General features: G+C 42.2%; 1 protein-coding gene across 1 annotated transcript in view; it reads right to left on the reverse strand.

Annotated features, from left to right (window-relative positions):
• Window positions 1-680: 680 nt before the first annotated feature.
• Window positions 681-22,428, reverse strand: part of LOC142704356 (protein arginine N-methyltransferase 3-like) — a gene marked incomplete at its 3' end in the record, with an annotated part of 28,179 nt that continues 6,431 nt past the window's right edge. Inside the window, exons 3-4 of the mRNA XM_075848264.1 lie at window positions 910-960; window positions 681-768 (exon numbers count right to left, since the gene is read on the reverse strand). Of these exons, the coding sequence (XP_075704379.1) occupies window positions 681-768; window positions 910-960 (139 nt within the window). The remainder of the gene's footprint in view (window positions 769-909; window positions 961-22,428) is intronic.

Raw genomic sequence — 22,428 nt, forward strand, 5'->3', positions numbered from 1 at the left:
ATGAGGAGGGGGTATAGAGGTTACAATGTATTAGGATATGAGGAGGGGGTATAGAGGTTACAATGTATTAGGATATGAGGAGGGGGTATAGAGGTTACAATGTATTAGGATATGAGGAGGGGGTATAGAGGTTACAATATATTAGGATATGAGGAGGGGGTATAGAGGTTACAATGTATTAGGACATGAGGAGGGGGTATAGAGGGTTACAATGCATTAGGATATGAGGAGGGGGGAAGAGGTTACAATGTATTAGGATATGAGGAGGGGGTATAGAGGTTACAATGTATTAGGATATGAGGAGGGGGTATAGAGGTTACAATGTATTAGGATATGAGGAGGGGGAAGAAGTTACAATGTATTAGGATATGAGGAGGGGTGGGATCTAGAGAAGAGGCTGTAACGCAATAGGATATAAATATAAAGGGGAACCCGGTTACTATGTAATATTTGGGTTATAAGTAAGAGCAGGAATTGGGGGAAGGGATTTCTCCGCTATTTGCAAAAATCCTGCCAAAAAACAGAATTTGACCGCAGTGTGTGCCGAAACGTAAAATATGTTCTGCGCCGATTTTCGGAAGCTCATTCTGCTACATCAGAGACGTTTTCGCCAGTGGTAGCAGAGGTGAATGCGCGAGAAGCAGCAGAGAGGAATAAGTGAGCGGTGGACGACACATTACCTGCACTGACCGCCACCGGCTTCTCCAGAAGGAACACCGTCTGCTTCCAGTGGGTCTTGGTGCATGTGGGGCCGGTGGAGAAGGACACCTAATGACACAGATTGAGAGCAGTAGTTGTAATATCACGCTACATTATTACATGAAACGCTTACAACTAAACATCCGCACACACCCCGGGGCAGCACAGCCACGCACACAATTCATTAACACTGGTGTCTGATGTGCTTACTGGTGGATGACAATCCTTCTCGAAGAACATGTCGAAATATCCGGCGACGGCCTGGAAAAGAGAAACGGGAGATAATCAGTCCCGGACGGTAAAAACGTCACTCAATAATAAAAGGAACCAAGTACAAGGCAACGGCTTCTATTCACTGACACCAACACAAAATACATAGATCCTCCAATCAGACATTCATTATATGGGCTCCTGGGAAAGCTGGGTGCCGTAGCTCTGAATGGCAAATCTGTTTAGTTTTGCAGTAATTAATTCCTAGGCTATGACGTGGCTTTCAGGAATCGGAGAAAGCTGGGTGACCCCCCACAGGAGGTGTAATGATGGCCCTATGAGTAGTAAACAGGCCAAAATGTGGTCAAATCCACCCGTGTACGACTTATCCGGTCGGGTGCGAGTTTCCCCCGGACGATTGACCTTGTAGGATTATCTGCCGGGCCCCGTATATATTCATATGTTTATAGAGAACCAACGTATTCTGATAATAGGGTGAACTGCGCTGCACACAGATTGCAATCACTCCCATCATCCAGATCTCCGGGAGCTCATCATCTAATCCTCCCTACATCTCAGACACTAGGGTCGTGTCCATAGCCAATTAGAACCCTATTCACATTGCGTTTAGTGCATCCATTTGACGTATACATCGGGCAAGACTCCCACCATGGACCTCCGACTTACGTAGCTCTGTGCCATACAGTTGCATACGTCGCCAATAGATGGATGGGGGGGGGTCTCGTTTTTAAAATATATATCTGTATGGTTGTGAACCCGCTGCTCTGTCTATGTAGATGTCAGTCTTCACTGTAGTATGGGTGGATGGCACGAGATCTCGGCACAGCGAATACAACGTGGAGGAGAAACCAAAACCGGGTGGAAAAGGAAAAACAAAAAAAAAAACGAGAAAAACCGGCTCTGCAAATCCCAAAAGCGCCGCTCTCCCTGCCAAGTAATTACTGCGGTTTGTAAAGGCTTCTTTGTTCTGGGCGGGTGAAGGGAATTTTATGGCGCTACATTCGGAACGCATTGTCTCCGGGAAAAGCATCAGAAGGCTATTTAAAACCGAAAAGACACGGAGGACATGATCCAGCGCGGCGCGGGGAAGAAATAGTGCGTCTCATCCCTCGGCGTATTATTTCCTAACCCGCTTCTCCATTAGCCGCGTCCTGCCAGTTGTAAAATCATTGACTCGTTAAAGCCGCTCGGCTGGAACTAATTACTTTTACTCCACGGAATTGAACGTGTCCACAAAAAAGCTCCAGAAGAGACAAAAAAAGTCCACATTCTGCTGCAAAAACAGCCCAAAAAATACATCCGGGTGTAGAGTCCCCGACAATTGTAACGTCACTGAACATTATAACTACAACTAAAGCCGTCCACAGGAAAATCACTACAACCCCCAGCAAATAGAAGTCACGGGGTCGTCCATTCAACCAACTCTTATGTATATCTGATCCTGGGAAAGCTGGGTGACAAGCAGTATGGATGCAACTAGAGTTATCCTAGGAGCTGTCATCCAGCTTTTCTGGAATCCTGAATGGTCAAAATCGGATTACATATGAAACAATACAAGAAGCAGAGAGATATACTGCTGCATAAATAGGCAAATACGACATTCAGAAGTTCAAGAAAGCTGAGTGATGACTCCTAAAAAAAACTGTAATGCAGTAACGTGGAGATCACTGGTTGCCACCCAGCTTTCCTGGACTCCTGAAGAGAGTCAATCTGCCTGCATTTATAGCACTACAACAGGAGGAGAGATATACTGCTGCATAAGTAGGAAGAAACGGCATTCAGGAGTCTGGAAAAGCTGAGTGAGTACTCCTAGAAAATCTGTAATGCAGTAATAAACTAATTGTCACCCAGCTTTCCTGGCACACTGAAGGGTCAATCGGATTACAAATGTAGAAATACAAGGAGGAGAGCTATACTGCTGCATAATTAGGCAGATGACATTCAGGAGACTGGGAAAACTGAGTGATAACTCCTAGATAATCTGACTTGCCATAACTTTTCCAGACTCCTGAAGGGTCAATCTGCCTGCATATATAGTAATACAAGAAGAGGAGAGGTATACTGCTGCATCAATAGGCAGATACGACATTCAGGAGTCTGGCAAAGCTGAGTGACTACTCCAAGAAAATCTGTAATGCAGTGATGGAGGGCAATACTGATTGGCACCCAGCTTTCCCAGAAACAGGTGTAGTTATAAAGCTGAACAGATAAATTCCTTTAATCCGGCAAATTTGTTGGTGCTGGATTATCAACTATGATCACCATCGGACTATAAATCCCATCATCGGAGTCCCTATTCACGGGACAACATTATCCCAGATCTGATCAGAGCAAGAACGCTGAAAAACCTCCCAGAGACACAAATTTTGGGAAACGCTCCATAAACCACGCGGTGTCAAGGTGTGAACAACGGCGAGGAAGAGCGGTAAATATCGCAGCGTGTAAAACCGTCCTAAGAGAAGCTTCATTCCATAAGGTAAAGGTCAAATAAAAACCGCGGCTAAATCCTCCCGAGTCTCATCCCTGCAAAAACAATGTCCTGAACGTCTGGATTATTAGACGCCAGATTATTTCTCTTTCCTCAGAGACGGATTTGTCGGCTTCCACTACTGGAGAAAGTATGAACCGCAGGCTCCAACGGAGGTGAGAAATGGCGCAGAAAATAGTGAAGGGGTTTTACGTTTTCAATAAGTACTCCTGAATAGTGTGCAGCCGGTGAGAGTTATCCTCCCGAAGCGCGGCCGGTGAGAGTTATCCTCCCGTGTGTCATTTTACAGAAGTCATCCAGCACATTATTTTTTTATTATTTTGGAAATTTTGAAAAGTGCCCGTCAGGGGCTGGAAAAAGGCCTCCTCTCTGGGAGTCACGTGACACCTTTCTAGATCTGTGAAGACCCTGGGGGGGGGGGCTCACTTCTTCTGGTCTCAGGACTGGCACTTTTAGGGCCATATAGTGGGTGCAATCCTACCAGGGCTATATCCTTGCAGCTCGCTGACACCTCAACTCTCATTATTCCAGACTTCTCCTGTACCTTCAGAGGGAGCTCCGGGGTGCGTTAGACTAAAATTTATACATGTAATACATAATCCCCTATGTTCCATCCAATCCAAATTAAATCCACTAGGAATCAGTTAACCCTTAGTAGACAGAAAACACTACATCTCCTGCAATGCATTACAGCAAAGAATACCAGCAGGATGAAGATCGGTAAAATCTAAAACCAAGCAAAGTGCAAAAATAAAGAAAACTGTAGAATTCTCAATGTAGCTCTGGAGGTAACTAGAGTCTAGGCAAAGATCTAGAGGGGACCAGAGTAGAACACAAGCTCTGGAGGGGACCAGAGTAGAACACAAGCTCTGGAGGGGACCAGAGTAGAACACAAGCTCTGGAGGGGACCAGAGTAGAACACAAGCTCTGGAGGGGACCAGAGTAGAACACAAGCTCTGGAGGGGACCAGAGTAGAACACAAGCTCTGGAGGGGACCAGAGTAGAACACAAGCTCTGGAGGGGACCAGAGTAGAACACAAGCTCTGGAGGGGACCAGAGTAGAACACAAGCTCTGGAGGGGACCAGAGTAGAACACAAGCTCTGGAGGGGACCAGAGTAGAACACAAGCTCTGGAGGGGACCAGAGTAGAACACAAGCTCTGGAGGGGACCAGAGTAGAACACAAGCTCTGGAGGGGACCAGAGTAGAACACAAGCTCTGGAGGGGACCAGAGTAGAACACAAGCTCTGGAGGGGACCAGAGTAGAACACAAGCTCTGGAGGGGACCAGAGTAGAACACAAGCTCTGGAGGGGACCAGAGTAGAACACAAGCTCTGGAGGGGACCAGAGTAGAACACAAGCTCTGGAGGGGACCAGAGTAGAACACAAGCTCTGGAGGCGACCAGAGTAGAACACAAGCTCTGGAGGCGACCAGAGTAGAACACAAGCTCTGGAGGGGACCAGAATAGAACACAAGCTCTGGAGGGGACTAGAGTAGAACACAAGCTCTGGAGGGGACTAGAATAGAACACAAGCTCTGGAGGGGACTAGAGTAGAACACAAGCTCTGGAGGGGACTAGAGTATAACACAAGCTCTGGAGGGGACCAGAGTCTATGACAAGCTCTGGAGGGGACTATAGTATGACACAAGTATGACACAAGCTCTGGAGCCAACTAGAGTCTATGACAAGCTCTGGAGGGGACTATAGTATGACACAAGCTCTGGAGGTGACTAGAGTCTATTGTGAATCTACATTTTACACCTCAAGATCTCTGTAGAATGTCTCACCAAAGGCATAAGGATTTTTAAGAAATCTAGAACCTTCCTGGCAGGTGTTACAAGAGGCCAATGCCTGCCCAACCCCCATTCGTTCCTATTCCAAAGATATCAGCTATTTTCTTGACGTCAGGACTTAATCCCAAAACCAGTAATAGATTATGCTTGGCTCAGCTATGGTTGACTTACTGGATTGATTTCCAGTCAGCCACAAGAGCAGTTTCCTACCAGCATAAAACACAATCAAGGTCCATCAGCATCGATTGTCGAAGAAAAGGAGAAAATTACACAAAACAGAAAATCCCCAGGAGACAAAACATAGAAAAGATCAAAAGAGTGGAAAAATCTGAAAAACTGTTCATGCAATGGTCACCATAAAAGCAACCAAACCAAGATATAACACCCCCCCCCCCCCCCCCCCCGTATACAGAGGCTCAAGTAATGACAAAGAGGACATTATATAGAGACGACCAACCCAGCACAACACACAGGGAAGGAATTTCATCAAATTATAAGGAACTGGTCTGAAAAATCACTTAGGACCTCTGTAGTAGACAGTATTATAGTAGTTATATTCTTGTATATAGGAGCAGTATTATAGTAGTTATATTCTTGTATATAGGGGGCAGTATTATAGTAGTTATATTCTTGTATATAGGGACAGTATTATAGTAGTTATATTATTGTATATAGGGGGCAGTATTATACTAGTTATATTCTTGTATATAGGGGCAGTATTATAGTAGTTATATTCTTGTATATAGGAGCAGTATTATAGTAGTTATATTCTTGTATATAGGAGCAGTATTATAGTAGTTATATTCTTGTATATAGGGGCAGTATTATAGTAGTTATATTCTTGTATATAGGGGGCAGTATTATAGTAGTTATATTCTTGTATATAGGAGCAGTATTATAGTAGTTATATTCCTGTATATAGAGGCAGTATTATAGTAGTTATATTCTTGTATATAGGGGCAGTATTATAGTAGTTATATTCCTGTATATAGGGAGCAGTATTATAGTAGTTATATTCTTGTATATAGGAGCAGTATTATAGTAGTTATATTCTTGTATATAGGGAGCAGTATTATAGTAATTATATTCCTGTATATAGGGCAGTATTATAGTAGTTATATTCTTGTATATAGGAGCAGTATTATAGTAGTTATATTCTTGTATATAGGGGGCAGTATTATAGTAGTTATATTCTTGTATATAGGAGCAGTATTATAGTAGTTATATTCTTGTATATAGGAGCAGTATTATAGTAGTTATATTCTTGTATATAGGGGCAGTATTATAGTAGTTATAGTCTTGTATATAGGGGGCAGTAATATAGTAGTTATATTCTTGTATATAGGGAGCAGTATTATAGTAGTTATATTCCTGTATATAGGGCAGTATTATAGTAGTTATATTCTTGTATATAGGAGCAGTATTATAGTAGTTACATTCCTGTATATAGGGCAGTATTATAGTAGTTATATTCTTGTATATAGGGGCAGTATTATAGTAGTTATAGTCTTGTATATAGGGGGCAGTAATATAGTAGTTATATTCTTGTATATAGGGAGCAGTATTATAGTAGTTATATTCCTGTATATAGGGGGCAGTATTATAGTAGTTATATTCTTGTATATAGGGGCAGTATTATAGTAGTTATATTCTTGTATATAGGGGCAGTATAAGGGCATGCCCACACGTGGCGGATTTCCTCCGCAACTGTCCGCATCAATGCCGCACAGAATCTGCGTTGCAGATTCTGCGGCGGATCTGCCCAAAATGTGCAGTAAATTGATGCGGACTAGCTGCTGCGGACTGCGGGAAAAGTGCTTCCCTTCTCTCTATCAGTGCAGGATAGAGAGAAGGGACAGCCCTTTCCCTAGTGAAAGTAAACGAATTTCATACTTACCGGCCGTTGTCTTGGTGACGCTTCCCTCTTTCGGCATCCAGCCCGACCTCCCTGGATGACGCGGCAGTCCATGTGACCGCTGCAGCCTGTGATTGGCTGCAGCCGTCACTTAGACTGAAACGTCATCCTGGGAAGTCGGACTGGAGACAGAAGCAGGGAGTTCTCGGTAAGTATGAACTTCTATTTTTTTGACAGGTTGCTGTATATTGGGATCGGTAGTCACTGTCCAGGGTGCAGAAACAGTTACTGCCGATCGCTTAACTCTTTCAGCACCCTGGACAGTGACTATTTACTGACGTCTCCTAGCAACGCTCCCGTAATTACGAGAGCCCCATTGACTTCCTCAGTCTGGCTGTAGACCTAGAAATACATAGGTCAAGCCAGAATGAAGAAATGTCATGTCAAAAAAGCAAGACGCATCCGCAGCACACATAACATGTGCATGACAGCTGCGGACTTCATTGCGGAAATTAGAATCTCCATTGAAGTCAATGGAGAAATTCCGCCATGAGTCCGCAACCAGTCCGCCACAACTCCGCAACATCCATTGCATGCTGCGGACACCAAATTCCGCACCGCAGCCTATGCTCCGCAGCGGAATTTTCAGCCTCGTCTAAACGAACCCTACTAACGACTCCGCTGCGGATTAACGCTGCGGAGTGTCCGCAGCGGAATTCAAGAGCAATTCCGCCACGTGTGGCTTTGCCCTAATTGTAGTTCTATTCTTGTATATAGGGAGCAGTATTATAGTAGTTATATTCTTGTATATAGGAGCAGTATTATAGTAGTTATATTCTTATATATAGGGAGCAGTATTATAGTAGTTATATTCTTGTATATAGGAGCAGTATTATAGTAGTTATATTCTTGTATATAGGAGCAGTATTATAGTAGTTATATTCATGTATATAGGGGGCAGTATTATAGTAGTTATATTCTTGTATATAGGAGCAGCATTATAGTAGTTATATTCTTGTATATAGGAGGCAGTATTATAGTAGTTATATTCCTGTATATAGGGGGCAGTATTATAGTAGTTATATTCTTGTATATAGGGGGCAGTATTATAGTAGTTATATTCCTGTATATAGGGTGCAGTATTATAGTAGTTATATTCTTGTATATAGGAGGCAGTATTATAGTAGTTACATCTTGTATATAGGGGGCAGTATTATAGTAGTTATATTCTTGTATATAGGAGCAGTATTATAGTAGTTATATTCCTGTATATAGGGGCAGTATTATAGAAGTTATATTCTTGTATATAGGGGCAGTATTATAGAAGTTATAATCTTGTATATAGGGGGCAGTATGATAGTAGTTATATTCTTGTATATAGGGGGCAGTATGATAGTAGTTATATTCTTGTATATAGGGGCAGTATTATAGTAGTTATATTCTTGTATATAGGGGCAGTATTATAGTAGTTCTATTCTTGTATATAGGGGCAGTATTATAGTAGTTATATTCTTGTATATAGGAGGCAGTATTATAGTAGTTATATTCTTATATATAGGGGCAGTATTATAGTAGTTATATGCTTGTATATAGGGGGCAGTATTATAGTAGTTATATTCTTGTATATAGGAGCAGTATTATAGTAGTTATATTCTTGTATATAGGAGCAGTATTATAGTAGTTATATTCTTGTATATAGTGGGCAGTATTATAGTAGTTATATTCTTGTATATAGGGGCAGTATTATAGTAGTTATATTCTTGTATATAGGGAGCAGTATTATAATAGTTATATTCTTGTATATGGGGCAGTGTTAAAGTAGTTATATTCTTGTATATAGGAGCAGTATTATAGTAGTTATATTCTTGTATATAGGAGCAGTGTTATAGTAGTTATATTCTTGTATATAGTGGGCAGTATTATAGTAGTTATATTCTTGTATATAGGAGCAGTATTATAGTAGTTATATTCTTGTATATAGTGGGCAGTATTATAGTAGTTATATTCTTGTATATAGGGGCAGTATTATAGTAGTTATATTCTTGTATATAGGGGCAGTATTATAGTAGTTATATTCTTGTATATAGAGGAGCATTATAGTAGTTATATTCTTGTATATAGGGGCAGTATTATAGTAGTTATATTCTTGTATATAGGGGGCAGTATTATAGTAGTTATATTCTTGTATATAGGGGCAGTATTATAGTAGTTATATTCTTGTATATAGAGGAGCATTATAGTAGTTATATTCTTGTATATAGGAGCAGTATTATAGTAGTTATATTCTTGTATATAGGGGCAGTATTATAGTAGTTATATTCTTGTATATAGGAGCAGTATTATAGTAGTTATATTCTTGTATATAGGGGGCAGTATTATAGTAGTTATATTCTTGTATATAGGGGGCAGTATTATAGTAGTTATATTCTTGTATATAGGGGCAGTATTTTAGTAGTTATATTCTTGTATATAGGGGCAGTATTATAGTAGTTATATTCTTGTATATAGGGGAGCATTATAGTAGTTATATTCTTGTATATAGGGGCAGTATTATAGTAGTTATATTCTTGTATATAGGGGGCAGTATTATAGTAGTTATATTCTTGTATATAGGGGCAGTATTATAGTAGTTATATTCTTGTATATAGGAGCAGTATTATAGTAGTTATAATCTTGTATATAGGGGGCAGTATTATAGTAGTTATATTCTTGTATATAGGGGCAGTATTTTAGTAGTTATATTCTTGTATATAGGGCAGTATTATAGTAGTTATATTCTTGTATATAGGGGAGCATTATAGTAGTTATATTCTTGTATATAGGGGCAGTATTATAGTAGTTATATTCTTGTATATAGGAGCAGTATTATAGTAGTTACAATATATTTTAATAATAAAGATATTCGATATATTTTTGTCATGCCAAAGGCTAAATAAGCTTATAAAATAACCAGTAGATGATGGAGTGCGAAGGAATTGTAAAATCAGGTATAATGGGTCACTGGTGCTACGTTTATTCTGGCGCAGTTTTCTTCCAATAGAACCACAGATCAGAATTATCGTGATATCTACTGTTGACCTTGTGGGAATAAAATTAAATATGCAATTTGCAGCCTCGGTACAAGCGGCGACTGTTCAGTTTCTCTCCTTGACTGTTGACAGAAAGTTTTATATAAACAGGAAAATTATTAATTTCATGAAAGAAAAGAAAATGATAAGTTGTCACTGCGGTTTTTGTCTGGAGGGGGCCATTTGTCATTGTGATAGTCCTGGGCTCGTGTGTTTTGCTGGAGATACAATGAACCAGTTGGCCACACAAAGTGGGAGGATAATGTTCCTGTGATGGGGTTTAGCCAGGCATGAAGGAGCAGCGGTTCCACACCCCGCAGCGGGACGCACGCAGCCGTATAATCCTCCACTAAATCCTCAGAAGAAACTGCAACATATCAAAGAATGTACAAGAAGCTGCATGGGAAGGGATGAAGCTCCACAGACAGAGGACAGATTGTACAGTAACGTCTTCCATATTCTACCAGAGCCAAGGAAAACAGATTCAATTATGACAAGGTACAGACGGACAAGCACTTGGTCTATTTATGAATATTTAAGCTCGATCCCGTAAAACATAAGTCCTTGAGCTGTCGTCTATAAGGAACGTTAGAAAAATCTGCAGCCATTTCTAAATATCGGCTTCTGGGAAAGCTGGGTGACAATAAATATGGCTGCCTTAACAGTTCTCACTGCGGGTGCATCTCCGTCTTCCTCCAGCATTGAATGGAAAACAGGTCTAGTTCTGCCACAGAACATGACTTGGGGGATACATCATTGCAGAATTAGGCAGGTTTGCCATTTAGGAGTCTGGGAAAGCTCGTCAGGCTGGTATTTCCCTACAGTAGTTTGGAAGTTTCTTACAATCTTCACGTGCAGCCCGGAACGGCCGCAAAGCAACAAACAAACAATGTGATAGAAAAGGGACACCTAGGATTAAGTGTAATGATGGGCTCTTTGCTAGGAAAAACCGCACATACTCTAGCCTACAAAACGATGTAGATACAGATAGTACTGCCTCCCCATTTCTCCCTGTCTTTCTTTGTAAATGATGTAGGCACAAATAGTACTGCCTCCATGTAAATAATGTGGGCACAGATAGGACTGTCTTCCTGTCAATGATGTAGGTACAGACAGTACTGCTTCCCTGTCTCTCCCTGTAAATGATGTAGGTACAGACAGTACTGCTTCCCTGTCTCTCCCCGAAAATGATGTAGGTACAGATAGTACTGCCTACCTGTCTCTCCCTGTAAATGATGTAGGTAAAGACAGTACTGCCTACCTGTCTCTCCCTGTAAATGATGTAGGTACAGACAGTACTGCTTCCCTGTCTCTCCCCGAAAATGATGTAGGTACAGATAGTACTGCCTACCTGTCTCTCCCTGTAAACGATGTAGATACAGATAGTACTGCCTCCCCATTTCTCCCTGTCTTTCTTTGTAAATGATGTAGGCACAAATAGTACTGCCTCCATTTAAATAATGTGGGCACAGATAGGACTGTCTTCCTGTCAATGATGTAGGTACAGATAGTACTGCCTACCTGTCTCTCCCTGTAAATGATGTAGGAACAGACAGTACTGCTTCCCTGTCTCTCCCCGAAAATGATGTAGGTACATATAGTACTGCCTACCTGTCTCTCCCCGTAAATGATGTAGGTACAGATAGTACTGCCTACCTGTCTCTCCCTGTAAATGATGTAGGTACATATAGTACTGCCTACCTGTCTCTCCCTGTAAATGATGTAGGTACAGATAGTACTGCCTACCTGTCTCTCCCTGTAAATGATGTAGGTACAGATAGTACTGCCTACCTGTCTCTCCCTGTAAATGATGTAGGTACAGATAGTACTGCCTACCTGTCTCTCCCTGTAAATGATGTAGGTACAGATAGTACTGCCTACCTGTCTCTCCCTGTAAATGATGTAAGTACATGTAGTACTGCCTCCCTGTCACAGATACTACTGACTGACGTATGATAGTACGGGTGATGTATGCCACCTTATAGCATCTTTCACAGACTTCCGTTTAACGTATACATCATAGGCTTTTTAATAGTTTGTCCTGACGTACGCACGCTCATCGCCCCAGTCCATGACTTTTCTGTTTAACGCATACACCATTATAGTCTATGGAGACAGAAGCCACTCTTGGGTCACATCAGTCACAGTCTACATTTAATACATACGTTGCGATCTGATCTTCAAAGTATCTACAAAGTTACAAATATGTGAAAAATTATATTCAATAGCAGCGCTGTACAGTAACGGTCTGTCGCATGCGCATCAACAGATACAAGTAACAAAAAGAAAATCAAGGAGATTGTAAAACCCAACCTGCAGAACAAGTCATTAAAAGGCAGAATTAGTTCAATGACTAAAATCACTATATAGATATAAAGACGTAATATACGGTCAACGGAAACAAATCATATAGACTGAATTGGGGTGGTGGTGGTCAGGGTCTCTACTAAGGTTTTAGGGGGGCTGCTTTGTACAATCCTCAGTATATCCAGTAATAGAAATCAATGCCCGTCAGTTCAGTGGGGGAGGCAGCAGCAGGACTAGGGCTCGATATTCAGTCATCACTCCTGATGAGCCCATAAAGAGGGAGATGGGATTCTCGGGAAATACAGCAGGGAAGCTGAAGACACGAGATCCTTCCATTACTTCTGACACATTCTGAAGGAAAACTGATGGGATTTTCTTCTTACACAGCAGGGAATCTAATCTGTGTGCGATTAATGTCAGCTGCGATCATGACAGACTCCTGCTTGTCCGGGCGACGTCATGTCACCAGCGGAAAAATCAGAGCAATTCACCTGAGAGCACGTTACATAGATAGTAACGGCGATGAATGTTAAAGGGGTTCTCCGAGTTTACACCTTTACAATTATGATCCGGTGTCCAAACAAGGCCTGCTGCTGTCATGCAGAGGAAAGTCACTGCGGCTGGTCCTTATTGGCTGCTGCGGTCATATGATATGTTGGCCACTATGGACGACATGTCATAATGCCAGACAAGAATCCAAGGGAGAGACAGGGGACCGGAGCAGAATTATTAAAGGTGGGTATATTGAGAAGTTTATTATTTTACGCTGCCTGACATCAGGCCAAGAAGAATAAAATGTTGATTTTGAAAGAAGACTAAGAAAAACGAAATGTTTCACGTATAGTTATACTATATAGTCCAGATAAAAGCGGATAAGATCACTGGAGGGAAGGAATAGTGAAAAAAGAGAGGGAAAGGGAAAGGAATGAAAAGGAGAAAATAAAACAAAAAGGAGGACATGTGAGGAGAGAGAAAAGAGAGGAGAGAAAAAAAAAGGAGCAGAGAGAAAACAAGCAAAAAAAACAAAAACACAAAAACAAAGCAAAAAGATAAAGAGAAAAAGACAGGAAAAAAAAAAAAAAAAAAGGATAGACTACAGGGAAAGGGGAAAGGAATGAAAAGGAGAAAAGAAAAAAGTAGAAAAGAAAACCAAAAAGGTAGAGAAAGGAGAGGAGGGAAGGGGAAAAAAAAAAAAAAGTAAGAAAAGAAAAAACAAAAAGAGAAAAAAATAGAAAAAATTTTAGAAAAAGACAGAAAGAAAAAGAGAAAAAAGAAAAAAAAAAAAAGACAGACAACAGGGAAGGATGAATAAAGGAGAATGGACAAAAGGAAACAAATGAGGAAAATAAAGTTATAAAAAGCAATGAGAGAAATAGAAGGGAAGGTTCGGGCTCCACGGCGACTTCTGGCCACTGCACCATCGCAGGTTACGGCTACGATCCACAGCATCAGTGATTCCCTATGGGGGGAAAAAAGTCGCTAGAGACTTGTGCTGATCGGACCAGGTCAGAAATTCCTGCGATTGTAATGAGACTTTAGCCTTCGATTTTTTTGCAACCGTCACGTGACAAAAAGTCGCCATGGAGCTCTCGGCTATTAGAATGCCCTGCTGTTCCATCCACCTCACTGACTCCCATAGCAAAGTAATAGAGATGAAGAAAGGGATGACGGCACAAACCACCTGGATATATGTCAAATGGACACCCACATATATTACCAGTCCTCGGATACAGCCACCATGCACACGGATCAGAATGTCAACAGAAACGGACACGTTAAAACTTCCGTCTTATAAAATTGTGTCTGTTTTCTATTTCTTGTCCCTTCCTCATATTGTAGGTCTGTCCTTCACCCTCACGAATAATCACTTCTTGCTGCATCGTTCATGGACCATACTAAATAGTTATCTCTCCTCCTTCACTTCTTATTCATCTAATTCTCCCTCCAACATCTTTTGTGTTTTTTATTGATCTGCCATAATAAGGACTCCCAATGGGGAAACTCTGGTACAAAAAAATAAATAAAAAAAGGGTACGTCCCGCTCATAACCCTATTTTCCAGTTGGTAAAACGAATCTACATAAAAAACATGTGTGACTTAGGATCATTACAAGATAAATAATGTCATGTATATTTACTTATCCTGTACTGATCCTGAGTTACATCCTGCATTATACTCCAGAGCTGCACTCACTATTCTGCTGGTGCAGTCACTGTGTATATACATTACATTACTTATCCTGTACTGATCCTGAGTTACATCCTGTATTATACTGCAGAGCTGCACTCCCTATTCTGCTGGTGGAGTCAAGTGTACATACATTACTTATCCTGTACTGATCCTGGGTTACATCCTGCATTATACTCCAGAGCTGCACTCACTATTCTGCTGGTGGAGTCACTCTGTACATACATTATATTACATATCCTGTACTGATCCTGAGTTATATCCTGTATTATACTCCAGAGCTGCACTCACTATTCTGCTGGTGGAGTCACTGTGTACATACATTACATTACTTATCCTGTACTGATCCTGAGTTACATCCTGTATTATACTCCAGAGCTGCACTCACTATTCAGCTGGTGGAGTCACTGTGTACATACATTACATTACTTATCCTGTACTGATCCTGAGTTACATCCTGTATTATACTCCAGAGCTGCACTCGCTATTCTGCTGGTGGAGTCACTGTGTACATACATTACTGATCCTGTACTGATCCTGAGTTACATCCTGTATTATACTGCAGAGCTGCACTCACTATTCTGCTGGTGGAGTCACTGTGTACATATATTACATTACTTATCCTGTACTGATCCTGAGTTACATCCTGTATTATACTCCAGAGCTGCACTCACTATTCTGCTGGTGGAGTCACTGTGTACATACATTACATTACTTATCCTGTACTGATCCTGAGTTATATCCTGTATTATACTCCAGAGCTGCACTCACTATTCTTCTGGTGGAGTCACTGTGTACATACATTACATTACTTATCCTGTACTGATCCTGAGTTATATCCTGTATTATACTCCAGAGCTGCACTCACTATTCTTCTGGTGGAGTCACTGTGTGCATACATTACATTACTTATCCTGAGTGACATCCTGTATTATACTCCAGAGCTGAACTCACTATTCTGCTGGTGGAGTCACTGTGTACATACATTACTTATCCTGTACTAATCCTAAAAGTCTCAGCTTTCTATGTAGATTAATTCTAGATATAAATTCCCTTGGTTAGTCCCCTCACATGTTGGGGGGGGGGGGGGAGGATCTCAGTTTGTGACATTTCATTCTGTTAGAATTTAGACAAGTTCTGGATTTGGACATTTTAATCACAGTCAGTGTTGATATATTTTATTTCAATAGAAAACTTGTCATTTCTGCGAAAAGAAGCAATTTTAGGGCCGGTTAGTTTGGTGGATTCAATTTACAGGGTCAAAACCAGGTCAATTCGACTAAAGACCCTCAGTAAGTGTGGCGCGATTGGCACATTTCATGCCCAAGCTGTGCACAGTACTTTCTGTATAATTCCATTGACAGAAACAAGAAAGCCATTTTCCTGCGAGAATGAGTTCTGTGGGTAATGAGAACAGCAGGGATGACGGAGGGCGAGCACGCGCCTGGAATACAGAGAGACGATGCTGCAGCCGCAGGCCTGGCAATGCTATACTGCCGCTATAGTGGACCCAACTGAGAGGTGGCACAAACTTATGGGTAGGACCAGTGGGCACTTGACATTAACAAAATGACGGCTTCTTTTCAATCCATGTGCAGGAGACTCGAGATATTAGAATTGTCTTCTATAGCGAATACTCAGATGTTTAGTTCTGTTTTTTAACAAGCTGGGTGACAAATAAAGCCACTATTACAGCTCAAAAAAGGGTTGTAATCCAGCTTTCCCAGACTCCTGAACAGCAAATCTGCCGACTCATGCAGCGATACATATCCAACTGTATTGCTACTTCTGCAGGAAGATTTCTTATAGGAGTCTGGGAAAGCTGAGTGGTCTTCTAATGGCAAGCACACTCGTCACCACCCAGCTTTCCTAGGGACAGATATAACGAAGAAACAGTGGAGCAGAATTTGTAACCCTTTAACTCAATGACGTGTAATAATTGGTGATATATTCCATCCTTAATTAACCCCCCCCCCCCCCATCCTAGGCTGCATTTCTACATGACTGTGGATTAGCTGGAAACCGACTTTCTATAGGCAAAAACTCTGCAGAGGAGAATCCCGAGCGATGAATGAAATCAAGTTCTGAACGTTCCTCAACCCAAGTGCAATTTACTTTAAAGACAAAGAACCTGAAGGTTTCCATTTCTCAAGAGAAATAATGTTTCTGTAGGTAGACACCGAAACCAATGACTCGAACTGAGAGCTAATGAAACATGTCAGAAATAAGGAACCAGCGCTGATACACTGTTATTATATACCAGCAAAATAGTGAGTGCAGCTCTGGAGTATAATACAGGATGTAACTCAGGATCAGTACAGGATAAGTAATGTATGTGCACAGTGACTCCACCAGCAGAATAGTGAGTGCAGCTCTGGAGTATAATACAGGATATAACTCAGGATCAGTACAGGATAAGTAATGTAATGTATGTACACAGTGACTCCACTAGCAGAATAGTGAGTGCAGCTCTGGAGTATAATACAGGATGTAACTCAGGATCAGTACAGGATAAGTAATGTAATGTATGTACACAGTGACTCCACTAGCAGAATAGTGAGTGCAGCTCTGGAGTATAATACAGGATGTAACTCAGGATCAGTACAGGATAAGTAATGTAATGTATGTACACAGTGACTCCACTAGCAGAATAGTGAGTGCAGCTCTGGAGTATAATACAGAATATAACTCAGGATCAGTACAGGATAAGTAATGTAATGTATGTACACAGTGACTCACCAGCAGAATAGTGAGTGCAGCTCTGGAGTATAATACTGGATGTAACTCAGGATCAGTAATGTATGTACACAGTGACTCCACCAGCAGAATAGTGAGTGCAGCTCTGGAGTATAATACAGGATGAAACTCAGGAGGAGTACAGGATATGTAATGTAATGTATGTACACAGTGACTCCACCAGCTGAATAGTGAGTGCAGCTCTGGAGTATAATACAGGATGTAACTCAGGATCAGTACAGGATAAGTAATGTAATGTATGTATACAGTGACTCCACCAGCAGAATAGTGAGTGCAGCTCTGGAGTATAATACAGGATATAACTCAGGATACTGGATAAGTAAAAATGCATTTACAATTTGACCCCACAGTTTATGTAGATTAATTCTAGAGGTTATCGGATGTTCACAGCTAGACATCGGCGTTAAGCGTAGGAGGTTTCATGTGTTCTGAATGACCTTCATGGAGTGCAGCGCCTGATTCATCTCCGGTGCATTTAGCATCTAGGAAACGACACAATCTCCTGACCATGTGTCATCTCTTTTATGCTGGTGATTGGGGATATAGCAACATGCCCTCCTCTCACCCAGCTGAACAGGCACAAGTCATTCAAATCCAGAACCACCGGGCCAGAACAGGCTGCAGAGTAATGATCATTGATCTCTGAATTATTTTAGGAGCTCCAGACACCAATGAAACAGTCAGCAAAAAAGGAAAAAGCATAAAACACATCAAGAAGCGCGGGAGGAACAGACCGAGAAGAAAGCAGACATTATTCCTCAGCGTGAGTGACCTAATACATTGTAACGAGCTGTGCAATTGTCTCATCAGGAAGTGTTTTCATCTTTTCCGTGTAAACAAGAATGGCCAAATTCACTGACAGCAAGCAGTGATCTTGAAAATGGAAATAAATTACGATCAAAAGTATATTAGAAAATTGCACAAACCCTTCTTAGAATGAAGGTATCGTGGTCCGGGTCCTCTAACTGGGTCTCGCATCCGAAAACAAAAAAGGTAATTATATGGACTTCTGCGGACTCCGCCATAAACGCTTCTAATATCTGTCGCAATGAGAATTGATCTGTTTTTGGGAACGTTGATTGACAAACAATATCGCCTTCGTTACAGTTCCTACATGGACTTTCCCAGACTCCTGAACGGCAAATCTGCCTAGCTATACAGTGACGCACTTCCCTATAGGGGGAACGCTCTTATAGTCAAATTGAACAGTTCATATCACACATTTACAAGCCCCACCCCTTGTTTCGTTGCGGGCGATTTGTCGCCGACACCGCAGCACACGAAGTCAAGCGACTTTTGCGCAAATGACCATCAGAGACGGATTGTGATCGGTCTGCCATTAGGACACATTGGACTAATCAATATGTCGGGGTTCCGATTAGATTTTTGGAACGGTTTCCGTTTGTTTACTCACGGACCACCCAAGATTTTATAGAAAATCTGAAGGCCCCCTCCCCCACTACACGTATTTTCACAGGACACTGAATGAATTATTCTCCCCGCGTTCCAGCCGGTGACTGTTTGATTTTTCCGCAATCGCTCCAGGATCCCGTCTACCGTGAATATAAATCTCTCTCGGCCCTGAAATGATACGTCGCCAGATCAATTCTCATTCCATCACTTCCCGGCAGATCCTCCACAATGAGAAGGGGACGCAGCACGGAACGGCCGCACCGAGGAACGTTGTACAGACAACCGCCATGGAATTACTGCCGGGACGCGGTTATTATAATAGAACGCCGGAGCATGACTTACGAACAAGGCTACGAGATAAATAGGAATCTATTGTGGTAGATCTGGGCTATTACAGGCGGGGGCTGGGCGGAGGGGGGGTGGATAGGTTTAGTTAGTGTCTGACACTTCATTTATCATCTCCTGCTGCCCAACCTTGCAGTAAATGAACAATAAACCACATTATCCCCACTGAGCAGGGGCACAAGACCATCAATTCTACATATGTGTGAAGACCGCCGTCTCCCAGAAGTCACTGCTTTGTTATTAAAGGGCAATTCCTACAAAAATGTATTTGTACAGTGAAGCCGCCAGCGCCCACATATTTTTGTGACATGCCATGCATTGCAAAGGGTTAAATCCGTGGTGAAAACCCGTGATGAAATCTGCAACATAAGAGTTAGGCTGGGTTCACACGTGGCGGAATTTCACTAAAATTCCGCTGCGGACACTCCGCAGCGTTAATCCGCAGCGGAGCCGTTTGTCCATTGACTTACACTTTAATTTAGCAGTGTTCGTTTAGACGAGGCGTAAAATTCCGCTGCGGAGCATAGGCTGCGGAGCGGAATTTGGTGTCCGCAGCATGCTCTGTCTGTTGCGGAGCAGTGGCGGACTCATGGCGGAATTTCTCCAATGACTTCAATGGAGATTCTAAGTTCCGCAATGAAGTCCGCAGCTGTCATGCACATGTTATGTGTGCTGCGGATCCGTCTTGCTTTTTTAACTTGACATTTCTTCATTCTGGCTGGACCTATGTATTTCTAGGTCTACAGCCAGACTGAGGAAGTCAATGGGGCTCCCGTAATGACGGGAGCGTTGCTAGGAGACGTCAGTAAATAGTCACTGTCCAGGGTGCTGAAAGAGTTAAGCGATCGGCAGTAACTGTTTCTGCACCCTGGACAGTGACTACCGATCCCAATATACAGCAACCTGTAAAAAAATATAAGTTCATACTTACCGAGAACTCCCTGCTTCTGTCTCCAGTCCGGCCTCCCAGGATGACGTTTCAGTGTAAGTGACGGCTGCAGCCAATCACAGGCTGCAGCGGTCACATGGACTGCCGCGTCATCCAGGGAGGTCGGGCTGGATGCCGAAAGAGGGACGCGTCACCAAGACAACGGCCGGTAAGTATGAAATTCGTTTACTTTCACTAGGGAAAGTGCTGTCCCTTCTCTCTATCCTGCACTGATAGGGAGAAGGGAAGCACTTTTCCCGCAGTCCGCAGCAGCTAGTCCGCATCAATTTACTGCACATTTTGTGCAGATCCGCAGCAGAATCTGCAACGCAGATTCTGTGCGGCATTGATGCGGACAGTTGCGGAGGAAATCCGCCACGTGTGGTCATGCCCTTATGCTGCAAATTTTTACATCTATATAGATATTGGAGAACCCCATTCGCATGTATTGCAGCCGCAGCGAAAATCCGCAACAAATCTGCCGCTTCTGGACACGACCGAACTTACTCCGATATCTTATTACAGGTAGACGGTTTTAAAGAGGCTCTGTCACCAGATTTTGCAGCCCCTATCTGCTATTGCAGCAGATCGGCGCTGCAATGTAGATTACAGTAACGTTTTTATTTTTAAAAAACGAGCATTTTTGGCCAAGTTATGGCCATTTTCGTATTTATGCAAATGAGGCTTGCAAAAGTCCAAGTGGGCGTGTTGAAAAGTAAAAGTCCAACTGGGCGTGTATTATGTGCGTACATCGGGGCGTGTTTACTACTTTTACTAGCTGGGCGTTCTGATGAGAAGTAACATCCACTTCTCTTCACAACGCCCAGCTTCTGCCAGATCACGCTGTGACGTCACTCACAGGTCCTGCATCGTGTCGGCACCAGAGGCTACAGTTGATTCTGCATCAGCGTTTGCAGGTAAGTAGCTACATCGACTTACCTGCTAACGCCGATGCTGCTGCAGAATCATCTGTAGCCTCTGGTGCCGATGTGGCCGACACGATGCAGGACCTGTGAGTGACGTCACAGATCTGCACTGTCACAAGCTGGGCGTTGTGAAGGGAAGTGGATGATACTTCTCATCAGAACGCCCAGCTAGTAAAAGTAGTAAACACGCCCCGATGTACGCACATAATACACGCCCACTTGGACTTTTACTTTTAAACACACCCACTTGGACTTTTGCAAGCCTCATTTGCATAACTACAAAAATGGTCATAACTTGGCCAAAAATGCTTGTTTTTTAAAAATAAAAACGTTACTGTAATCTACATTGCAGCGCCTATCTGCTGCAATAGCAGATAGGGGTTGCAAAATCTGGTGACAGAGCCTCTTTAAAGGGGTTCTCCGCTAGGTTTTATTAAGAAGGGTCACCTGAAATAAGTGGATCATAGAGTGCTCTGGTGCAAGGATCCCTCAGCGATCGTCTGCAGATTGTGGTCGATCTTGGCAGTAAGTGATGAATTCCACTGCAGCGCCACCACAGGAGAAATGAAGCATTACATGGTGCCTAGTGAAATCGTTGAGCAATATGTGTGATGCGTGGAGAGGACATGTCCTCCAGAGACAGAGCAGCTCTTTGGGACAATCTCAGATCTAACTAAGAGATGAGAGTCCTAAACAGGGACCCCCCAGTATAACTCGGAATCCCCTAATAGGATATATTCTCTCTATGCTTCACATTGGGAAGGGGTAATTCCCTGGCTAGACTTTGGGCCTTTGGCCTGATGAGAATGTGGATAGAAATGAGGAGCGTTGATGACTTCACATATTATCATTACCCTTCCCCCTCTGATCATTATCACTCGCCAGCGAATTGTTCCGGCTGATTCAGTGCCGCAGATTTTTGAATGGACCACCATAAGGATACATTGGGCAAATATAAAATTTTGGTAAATTTTCAAAAATAGTAGAACATTTTACCATTGTATCCTACGGAATGGCGAATCTGAGCCCTACTCGCCGGTCGTTTTTGCACACGACTCATAAATATGACCTCTAAATGTCATCCCACAAACCATGTGACCTCCTTCCGATAGAACCATGTGACATTATGCACTCTCTTTGGTGATCATACAATGAAAACTTCTGCAACTTTATAATTTACTGAATTTGAATTCCTCACAATTTTTAAACTCGCTGCTTGCTGTCAGTGAATGGGAATATCCTTATTTACATCCAGCCTTTGAAAACCCATCCTAGTCATGTCCAACTGGCATATGTGCAAGGCTCATTATAAGAGAGAGCGCTGATACGCTGTTACAAACCCTGCACCTGTGTCGGTTGGACATGATCATGATGGGTTTTCAGTCTCTGCTTTTTGTCAGTGAATGGAAACATTCTTTTTTACATCCAGA

The sequence above is a fragment of the Rhinoderma darwinii genome, unplaced genomic scaffold (assembly GCF_050947455.1).
Source record: "Rhinoderma darwinii isolate aRhiDar2 unplaced genomic scaffold, aRhiDar2.hap1 Scaffold_3084, whole genome shotgun sequence".
NCBI lineage: Eukaryota > Metazoa > Chordata > Amphibia > Anura > Rhinodermatidae > Rhinoderma > Rhinoderma darwinii.